General features: G+C 38.1%; 1 protein-coding gene across 2 annotated transcripts in view; it reads left to right on the top strand.

The window, feature by feature from the left end:
• Window positions 1-11,356, top strand: part of PTPRR (protein tyrosine phosphatase, receptor type, R) — a 444,293-nt gene that overhangs the window by 415,188 nt on the left and 17,749 nt on the right. For both annotated transcript variants that reach the window (XM_006859557.1, XM_006859558.1), the window contains one exon: window positions 1,665-1,778. In XM_006859557.1, coding sequence (XP_006859619.1) covers window positions 1,665-1,778 — 114 coding nt within the window. The remainder of the gene's footprint in view (window positions 1-1,664; window positions 1,779-11,356) is intronic.

The raw sequence follows: 11,356 nt of genomic DNA, 5'->3' as shown, positions 1-11,356 counted from the left end.
ATTCGTAACCACTACGCTACCTGAGTTCATACATATACTGTTTTATTCCAAACAAAACATATTTAAACATGTCTCTGCTATCAGTGGTTGGCTGTAGACAAGTTCTCTTCAGCAGTACCTTTGTGTTAATCTCATTAAGGTGTCTTCAAAAATGAAAAAGGAAACTGTTTCCTTCATGGAGAAAATGGTTGGAAAGTCAGAACTAATATCAAATTTTTAACAAAACTCAAGTGGACACCTTTCCAAATCATTGTTGTTGTTGTTGTTGTTGTTGTTGTTGTTATTGTTAGGTGCCATCAAGTCAGTACTGACTCATAGCAACCCTACGCACAACAGAACAAAACACTTCCCAGCCCTGAGCCAGCCTCACAATTGTTGCCACACTTGAGCCCACTGATGCTGCCACTTGAAACAAGTTACAGGAATGCTGCCCTACCTAAAACAGTAGTTTTTAGATGGATTAAATGTTTAAGGAAGGTCCAAAAGAACTCAAAGATGAATTCAAGGCATAGAGATTATCTCAGAAAGTGTGGCAACTACTTTTTGACATTCCAAAGATTAATATTGATAAATTTTCTTTTAAGGTCACAAGGTGATCTTGGGAGCTTATTATGAAACAGTTTTAAGAAAATAAAAGACTGCTTTGGGGTTTTTTTGAAAAGCCAGGAAAGTTGTGCCAAGGAATTTTTTGTTACCATTATGCCAATGCACCTGCTCATTCATTGAGGGTAGCAAGGGCTGGCCTAGGAGAATTTTGTTGGGAGACATTATCCTGTCCGTCCTACACTCTTTGACACGGTTCCTTCAGACTTCTTTCTGTCCCCAAACTCAAAGAACATTTCAAAGCAACACCATTTGAGTCCTATGAGGATGACAAAAGTGTCATTTTGACGTGTAAATCAAAGAGCTCAGAATTCTTTGAGGAAAGAGCTATTGTTAGTTGCTGATGAATTAATTCCAACTTGTACAACAGAACCAAGCAAGGCTCTGTCTTGCACCATTCTCACAATTATTGTTATATTTGAGCCCATTATTGCAGCCATTGTATCAGTTCATCTTGTTGAGGGCCTTCTCTTTTTTTTTACTGACCCTCTACTTTAGCAAGCATGATATTATTCTCCAGAGACTAGCTCCTCCAAATAACATGTCCAAAGGGCCTGAGAGGAAGTTTCACCATTCTCACTTCTAAGGGACATTCTGGCTGTACTTCTTCTAAGACAGATTTGTTTGTTCTTCAGGTAGCCCATGGTAATTTCAAAATTTGTTTTGCCAATACCGTAATTCAAATGCATCAATTCTTTTCTTGTCTGCCCATATTCATTGCCCTTAGGAGGCCTGGAGAAATAGAACACTGCCTTCAGAAATGTATAAACCTAGATGGAGGATATATCAAGAAATAATAGCTTCATATTTTTGCTATTTTTGTTTAATAAATATTTCTATGAGTTTGTAGCCATACTATTTGACTTACCCTTGTTTAACTAAATGAGGGACTGTGCTTTAAACACTTAGAACAGAATCTGGCTTATATTATTCAGTACATGAGACTGTTTTGTTACTGTTGTTTTCAATTATTTTTCAGATTTAAAGTTGCTTATTTAAAAGAAAATAATTTATGCTGCCATCTTTCTTTCGCCTTTTTACTTTTTATATTTTCTTTTCAGTGCAGGGATAGGTAGAACAGGATGTTTTATTGCTACATCCATTGGCTGTCAACAGTTGAAAGAAGAAGGAGTTGTTGATACACTAAGCATCGTCTGCCAGCTTCGTGTAGACAGGTGAGTGAGTGAGTGAGTGAGAGATTGTGTACTGCAGACTTCACTTCAGGGCAGCATTGTTAGTCACAACCTGATCTGATCAGCCTGACTTTGTAAATATCTCAGGCACTCAAGTCCTCAATCTCAACAGAGATTTGTGTAAAATGCTTAAAAATACATATTATATTAAGAAGTTTTTAAAAACATGTTGCTTATAACACCAACCCCCCCAAAATTCCAAAAACTAAAGCTCATGCTTAATCCTTCTACATCTCTAATGCAAATTGTTCAAACTAGTAGCTGTTCCTGACTCTGCTATTCTTACACTCTATTCCTTTATATGTGAGGTGCTGCAGGACTAGGTAATGCTTCCTTCTGTTATGCATAAGTTTGCTATGAGTTGGAGCCAACTTAACAGTACCCAATAACAAACCATTATTTTATATGTACAGTGCACTTGACTTTGTGGTGCTGTGGGTTTGAACTGCAAGGTCAGTGGTTCAAGCTAACCAGCTGCTCCTTGAAAACCCTATACAGGATCGCTATGGGTCGGCATCTACTCGAAGGCACTGAACAACAACAATGCACTTAACTTAATCATTTACCTTAGGATCTTAATCCTTTAAAATGAGGTGTATACTGATGGCACTATAAAGAGTTGTTTTTATATACAGATGGTTCCGACACTTGTGATGACTTCTATAGTTTAAAGACAAAATAAACAAAGAATCTCTCTTCCTTACTTTGTTACTAAGTGTTGCCCACTGCAGTTGAGTAAGTGATAGAGAAAGCGAACAGACAGTCTTTCCTTGAGACAGAACACAAAGAGAAAGATGTCGAAGGAGCATGTGAGGAGACAGCCTCTATGGTCAGCGATTCAATATAGTGAAAAAAAGAATTGTTCTGAAATGCTGAAATATTGGGTTCTCTTCATTTACTAATACAGTAACTATTCATTACTCAATTCCTGTGCCCTAGGAATGATTCTCAGTGCTACAAATACAGCATTACACAAGCTGAGTGAAGTTCCTTCTCTCAGAGTTTACATGCTAACAGAAAGAAAATAAACAAGCAAAGAAATAAGCATGTTAATTTCACACAAAAATACATGCTATGAAGTAATAAAGGGGGTTACAGGAGCTGAGCCTCTTGGACTTCATTCAGTCCTATGTATGGCCTAGAGTTTCCTAAAAGTGAAGCTATATAGTTACTATAAATTTTGTTCAACAAAAAGGAACAGAGCCTAGCACATAGCAAGTATTCAGTAAATGTTCATTTTGTTATCATTGCCATCAGCCTTATTAAAACTTTCAAAAAAGTTTCTCCTATTTGTAAAAATCAAACATTCAAATCCTCAAGTGCATTTGGTTTTCTTTCTTCTGTACTTCTGGAGTGGCCTGGATTTTTCTCTCTCAAACATCTCTCCATTCTGCCATCCTTGTCTCTTTTTAAAATAAAAGCCTTTAAACCTATGTAAGTGGATCTTCCCTCTCTTTTCCCCCTTAATTGTGATTTGCTTATTAGAGGCCATACTTTGTTCTGGTTATGATTTGGAGCTCTGGAAAAAGATTGCCTGCCAGGGTTTGCAACCTGGCTCCCACCATTTTTGGTTTGGGTGGTCTTGGGTGAATTATTGAACTTCTCCATGCCTCAGTTTTCTTTTCTGGAAAATATGAATAATGATAATGTCAACCTCATATGATTGTTGTGAAGATTAAAAGAGATAATCTATGTAAAGTGTCTGATATATAATAAGCATTCAATAAAGTTTTGTCAGATTTACTATTAATACAACATGTAATTTCAACACACATCTAGGTACATACGGAAAACAGTAATACAAGTGGATTAAAAAAAAAAAAATCATGGAAAAATTTCATTATCTTTCCATTCCATTTTTTCATGAACTTTTTGAAGCCACTTCATATATATCTCTTAAGGTTGCTTGATACTATTGAATCTTGCTATTCACCCTCTTATTTTTCCCCTCCCCTACCCACCTTTGTAAACTGACCTCCACCTTGGTTTTACTTCCGAGTCGCAATCTCCTGTCAAACCCACAAAGTTATCTTCCAACTTTGAATGGAATGGCAAGTATGTTTTTTAAACCATATTTTGTAAATCATATCAAAATGCTTTTTTCTATCGCCTTCCTTTTTTCTGCTCCTTCCTTCCTAAAGCAAATGGTAAGAAATGTTAACCTTGGCCTATTAATTAGAATCACCACCAAGGTTTTTCCCACAGAGTTTGTCTTTTTACTTCTGATGTTGTTGTTATTAAGTGCCGTCAAGTCAGTTCCAATTCAGCAAGCCTGTATCGTGTTTCCAAGGAGTAGCTGGTGGGTTTGAACCACCGACCTCCAGGTCAGCAATCTAGTGCTTATACTACAACACCACACCAGGACTCCTGGTAGGATCTTCAAAACATATCCAAATTCTCTACTGATCTAAAGCCACAAGCTCCATACAACACTGAATTTGAATTACTGTCTGTATATCTATCTCAACATCTTTCTCTCTGATTTATTAATCAGGAGCCCATCTTCATAAATTCTTCTTGAACAGCTGCTTCTGTTGTTTATGAAATGGATCCTGTCCTTCAAATTTTCCTTGAAAGAGCTCCTCTCTGCCTTCCTTCCTTCATAGGATCAACATCAATTTTCTTTCCTTGTCTTTTCCTTCTGTTATTCATTCCCCCACTTACAATGAATAACTAAAGAGAAAATCTTTTCTTACCATTTTTTCCTCCCCCTTTCTTCTCTTCTCCAGTTCTTCGCCAGTTTCCTGTTATGTTGTCAGCAGTCTTATATGAAATATCGCAAGGTCCTGCACCATGATTTTTATAATTCCAGTTAGTAACTAGCAGGTCACTGTCATTGACCATGTCCTTGATTCATGCCAGTAAAGGGAAAACTGATTTCAGAAAATCCAAACATTTATCATTCTGCTCTTAAAGCTTTTCTTCCCTTATCACCAGTCCTCCAAGCCTTTTTCCATACTCTTGTCTCTTCAGCCTTCCTTGACTCCAGCTCTGGATCTGTCTTCAGACATTCCAGAATGCACTATTTTACAATGGGAAAATGTATCTAATCAAAGGGTCCCTAACATGGTCTTCAAAACATATCTCTAATTTACCACCCATATTAACCTAAGAGTAGTAAAAGAGAGAGTCTTTACCTCTTTTTTTTTTTTTTTAATGAGGAAACAAATAATTCAGAAGATTAAATTGATGGCTGTGGTGTTAGGTGCCACTGAGTTGGTTCCTATTCAGGACAACCCTCTGCACAATAGAGCAAAACACTGCCCAGTCTTGCACCAGACTCACAATACTTCTCATGTTGGAGCCATTGCTGCTGCCCTGTGTCAATCCATCTTGTTGGGAGTCTTCCTCTTTTTTGATGACCCTCAACTTTACCTGCAAGATATCTTTCTCTAGGGACTGATCAGGGAGTCCTGGTGTGGCGCTGTGGGTTATTGCACCAGACTGCAAAGCCGTTTGAACTGCAAGGTTGGCAGTTCAAGCTCACCAGCTGTTCCTCAGAAACCCCATGCAGCAAGGTCACTATGAGTTGCAACCAACTCGATGGCACTTCACAATAACAAATGGACAGATGGATTCCCTCACAAAATGTGCAAATGAGAAACTCTTGCCATCCTCACTTCTAAGGGGCATTCAGTCTGTCTTTCAAAGACAGATTTGTTTGTTCTCTGGCAGTCCATGGGACTTTCAATATTCCTCTCCAAAACCATAATTCAAATGCATTGATTTGTCTATGGTCTTCCTTATTCATTGTCCAACTTTCACATGCATATGAGGCAATTGAAAATACTATGGCTTGGTTCAGGCCCACCTTGGTCCTCAAACTGTCATCTTTGCTTTTGAACACTTTAAGGAGGTCTTGTGCAGCAGATTTGCTTAATGCAATACATTGTTTCATTTCTTGACTGCTACTTCCATGAGAATTTATTGTAGATATAGCAAAATGAAGTCTTTGACAACTTTTCTTCACTTATCATGTTATTTATTGGTTCACTGTAAGGATTTTTTGCTTTCTTTACAATGAGATTCAATACATACTGAAGGGTGTAGTTATTAATCTTCATAAGTAAGTATTTCAAGCTTTCTTTATTTCCAGTCAGCAAAGTTGTGTCACCTGTATATCTTCCTCCAGTCCTGAAGCCATGTTCTTCTTCATATAAGCCAATTTCCTGAATTATTTGCTCAGCATATAGACTGAAAAAATATAGTGAAATGATCAACCCTAGCACACACTTTTGCTGGTTTTAAACCATTCAGTATCCCCTTGTTCTGTTCTAAAAACTGCCCTGTGGTCTGTGCACAATTAAGTGTTCTAGAATGACCATTTTTCTCAGTGTTACCCACAGTTTGTTATCCACAGTTAAATGCCTTTGCCATAATCAAGGAAGCACAAGTAAATATCTTTCTGGTATTCTCTGCTTGTAGTCAAGATCCATCTGATGTCAGTAATGATATCCCTCATTCCAAGCCCTCTTCTAAATCCAGGTAAATATCTGGCAGCCCCCGTCACTGTACTGATGTGACCATTTAGAATTATCTTCAGCAAAATTGTACATGCATGTGGAACTATAATGGTATTGTTAAATGATTTCCACATTCCATTGATCACCTTTCTTTGAAATGAGCACAAATATGCATCTCTCCCATTCAGTTGGCCTTCCAAATTTCTTAGCATAGATGAGTGACAGCACTGTATCAGTTTGTTGAAACGTTTCCATTTGCATTCTGTCAATTCCTTTTGTCTTGCTTTTTACCAGTGCTTTCAGTGAAGCTTGAACTTCTTCCTTCAGTTCCATCAGTTCTTGATCATATGATATGTCTTGAAATGATTGAACATCAGCCACTTCTTTTTAGTACACTAATTTTGTATTCCTTTCATCTTCTTTTGATGCTTTCTGCATCATTCAATATTTTTAAGCCCATGTTGTTGTTGTTGTTAAGTGCCATCACGTAGTTCTGACCCATAGCGACCCTGTATAGGATTTCCAAGGAATGGCTGGTGAACTTGAACTGCCAACCTTGCAATTCAAATGGACTTTGCAGTTCAGAGCATTAATCCACAGCACCACATCAGGACTCCACTTTACCCATCGAATCTTTCAATATTGCAACTTGAGACTTGAATGTTCCCCTGAGTTCTTTCAGCTTGAGAAATGCTGAGCATGTTATATTCCCTTAAGGTTTTCTAACTTCAGGTGTTTGAACATTTCATTATAATAATTTCCTTTTTTTCTAGAGTTGGCCTTTGAAATTTTCTGTTAAATTGTTTTGTCATTTTTTCCAGTCACTTTAGCTCAAGATCAAGTCTCAGAGTCTCTTCTGACATCAATTTTGGTCTTTTCTTTCTTTCTTGTCTTGTTAATGGCCATTTGCTTTCTTCCTCTGTGATGTTCTTAATATCCCACAATGCTTCAGGCCATTGGTCACTAGTGTCTAATGCATAAAATCTGTTTTTGAGATGGTCTCTAAATTGAGATGGTGGTGGTTGTGTGCCACTGAGTTGGTTCTGACTCATTAGCAACCTTGTATAGGGTTTCCGAGGCTGTAAATCTTTACAGGAGCAGAATGCCTCATCTTTCTCCCGTGAAGCAGCTGGTAGACTCGAAATACTGACCTTGCAATTAGCAGTCCAGCTATTAATCCACTACGCTACCAAGGCTTCTTAAGTTTGTTGTTGTTGTTAAGTGCCATCGAGTCATAGAGACCCTGTATAGGGTTTCCGAGGAGCGGCTGGTAGGCTTGAACTGCAGACTTTGTGGTTCAAAGTTCAGTGCTGATCCTAAAGCACCACACCAAGAGTCCTTAAATGTAGGTGGAATATACTCTTAAGTCATATTTGGGCATTTTTTGACTTGTGCTAACTTTCTTCAATTTCAATTGGAATTCGTTGTTGTTAAGTATCATCAATTTGACTCCAACTTGTCATCATAGCGACCCTGTATAGGATTTCCAAAGGTGGCTTGAACTGCTGACCTTGTGGTTTGCAGTCCAGTGCTAATCCTACAGTGCCACACCAGGATCACAAATGAGCAATTGATAGTGTGGTCAACAATCAGTCCCAGGCCTTGTTTTGACTGATGATACAGAGCTTCTCCATCACTTATACCCACATAGGTAGTCAATTTGATTCCTATATATTCCATTTGGTGAGGTCCATGTGTATAGTTGCTATTTATGTTGTTGAAAAAAAGTATTTGTAATGAATGTCATTGGTCTTGTAAAATTCTATCATGCAATCTTCAGCATCTTTCTACCATATTTTTCTGCTATTAATCCTTCCTCTTTGTTGATAACTTTCACACTCCAATCACCAGTAACTATCAGTGTAACCCTATTGCATGTTTGATCAATTTCAGAGTGAAGAAGTAGGTAGAATGATTTAATTTCAATTTCACTGGCTTTATTGGCTGGTGTATAAATTTGAATAATAGTGATATTAATTTATCTTCCTTTGGTTGTTGTTTGTAAGTGCCATCAATTTAGTTTCAACTCATTTGACTCCGTAGAGGGTTTCCAAGGCTATACATAATTTGGGGAGCAGAAAGCCTTATCTTTCTCCCATAGGGCAGCTGATGGGCTTGAATCACCCAACCTTGTGGTTATACTATAGAACCACCCTGCTCCCTGATCCTCCTTCTTGATGTTGTTGTTGTTAAGTGCCGTCGAGTCAGTTCTGACCCATAGCAACCCTGTGTAGAGTTTCTGAGGAGTGGCTGGTGAGCTTGAATTGCCAACTTTGCAGTTCAAATTGATTTTGCAGTCCAGCACATTAACTGTAAGATATTATTCTATCATAGACAGCCTTATATTTCAAGATAGATCTTGAAATTCTGTTTTTGATGGTGAATGTGATATCATTGTTCCTCATTTTGTCATTCTTGGCATAGTAAACCATGTTTAAGTTTCTGATTCAAAATGACCAATACCAGTACATATCACTTCACTAATGCCTATGATATTGATCTTTATGTATTCCATTTCATTTTTGACAACTTCCAATTTTCCCAGATTCATACTTTGTACATTGCACACTCCAATTATTAAGGGATACTTGAAGCTCTTTCCTCTCATTTTGAGTTGTGCCCCATCAGCAACTGAAGGTCATGAAAGTTTTCCTCCATCTATGTCATTAATGTCAACTCTACTTTGAGGATACAGCTCTTCCCCAGTTATATTATGAGTGCCTTCCAACCTGGGGCTCATCTTCCATCACTATATCATACAGTATTCCACTACTATTCTTAAGATTTTTCAGTGGTTAACCATAGATAACATATGGGTATTCCAAAATACTTAATTGTGCTCCTGAGGAACCTGTTCATAGACCAAGTGGTAGTCATTTGAACAGAGCAAAGGGATACTGAATGGTTTAAAATCAGGAAAGGTGTGTGTCAGGGTTGTATCCTTTCACCATACTTATTTGGTCGGTATGCTGAGCAAATAATCTGAGAAGCTGAATTGTGTGAAGAAGAATGTGGCATCAGGATTGGTGGAAGAGTCATCAACAACTTGAGATATACAGATGACACAGCCTTGTTTGCTGGAAGCTAAGAGGACTTGAGATCATTATTGATGAAGACCAAAGACTACAGTCTTCAGTATGGATTGTACCTTAATGTAAAGCAAACAAAAATCTTTTCAAGTGGGCTAATAAATAGCATCATGATAAATGGATGGAATGTTGATGTTGTCAAAGACTTCAGTTTTCTTGGATCCACAGTCAATGCTCACAAGAAGCAGCAGTCAAGAAATTAAACGACATATTACATCAGGCAAATCTGCTGCAATGGACCTCATTAAAGTGTTCAAGAGCAATGCTGTCAGTTTGAGAAGTAAAGTGGGCCTTCCCCAAGCCATGGTATTTTCATTTGCCTCATATGCTTATGAAAGTTGGACAATGAATAAGGAAGACCATAGAAGAATCAATGCATTTGAATTAGTGTTGGAGAAGAATATTGAAAGTACCATGGGCTGCCAGAAGAACAAACAATTCTGTCTTTGAAGAGTATTGCTCGAACACTCCTTAGAAGCAACAATGGAAAGATTTTTTCTCTTGTTATTTGGACATTTGTGAGAAGGGATCAGTCCCTGGAGAAGCAAAGCATGCTAGATAAAGTTGAGGGGCATTGAAAAAGAGAAAGACCCCCAACAAGATGGATTAATACAGTGGAAGCAAAAATGGGCTCAATCATAAGAACAATTGTGAGACGGAGCAGGACCAGGCAGTGTTCCGTTCTGTTGTGCTGAGGTTTGCTATGAGTTGAAACCAACTCAATGGCACCAAAAAGCAACATTCTGAAGTGGTCTGCCTCTCCTGCTTCCTAGTCTGTCTTATCTGGAGTCTCTGCTGAAAGCTGTCTACTATGGGAGGCACTGCTGATATTTAAAATGTCAGTAATGTAATTGTCCAGGTATGATGCTGTAGGATCAGCACTGGACTATGAACCACAAGGTCAACAGTTCAAACTCACTAACTGCTCCTTGGAAGCCCTATACAAGGTCACTATGAGTCAGAACCGACTCAACAGCACTTAACAATAAGAACAAGGTAACTCGCAATATCACAACAACACACAAGCCACCACAAATTGACAGATGTACAGAAAATTGGTAGATAAATGGTGCAGGTTAGAGAGTGACAAAATGGAACTCTTTGGAATCCAGAACTTCTAATTTCTACTTAAAAGATATGAGTCATATAGATAAAAGTAGATAGGCTCATAGGATATATGTGTTGTAAAATTGCTTAACAAAGACAACTCATTGATAACATTCTGCCAATTAAAAAATATATAATGACAACATAACACCTTAATTTTTAAAACAGTGTTCACTGTGAGAGTCGTGTCATCAAAGTACAAGGTGACATTGTCAGCAATTGCCTTAACAATACAATCTGAGGAACATAGGAAGGTTATCTCACCTCATAATAGCCATCTATGGTGAATGCTTAAAATATCCATGTAAAGTGAATTCTAAAATACTGCTATTCGAGAGCCAGTCATTTCTTTATAAAGTTCATTTAACTTGAGGATGGGAGGTAAAGGTAACACTTTATGTCTTCTTAGCTACTAACACATGGATCTAAAGCAGAAGATCTGCAGTTTCCTATAGGACAACTAGTAAGAGACTAACTCTCAGCATCAGGAACACATTCAATGTATAGGTTTTGATGGATGAGAAATTAAACAGAGGGTTCTAGAAGCTGGGCACACCAAGATGAGGTTCAGTTGTTGAGAAGACTAGAAGCTTACCTCTGGGCACTGGAAAGGTGAAGGATGTTAGGAAGGATCAGAAGAGCAAGGGACTTCTCGGGTAGGTATACCTATAGAGTTGTGGGGTTCCACATATAGTGAAAATGTGGTGCCCTTTGTTGAAAAATTACTTAAAGTTAGAAACTATAACAGTAAAGTAATAACCTAAGCACAGGGTCCTTTTAAACATGAGGCGAGGTGAGCCTGAATTGCTGTGCAGGTCATAAGCCTATGAAGCCAGTCTGGCCTTGGGGAATTTTTTAGAATGGGTATTTGTAAATGGGCCTGAGTCCTGTGTCCTGTGCC

Source organism: Chrysochloris asiatica, unplaced genomic scaffold, assembly GCF_000296735.1.
Source record: "Chrysochloris asiatica unplaced genomic scaffold, ChrAsi1.0 scaffold00033, whole genome shotgun sequence".
NCBI lineage: Eukaryota > Metazoa > Chordata > Mammalia > Afrosoricida > Chrysochloridae > Chrysochloris > Chrysochloris asiatica.
This window is presented reverse-complemented; position numbering and strand designations above follow the sequence as displayed.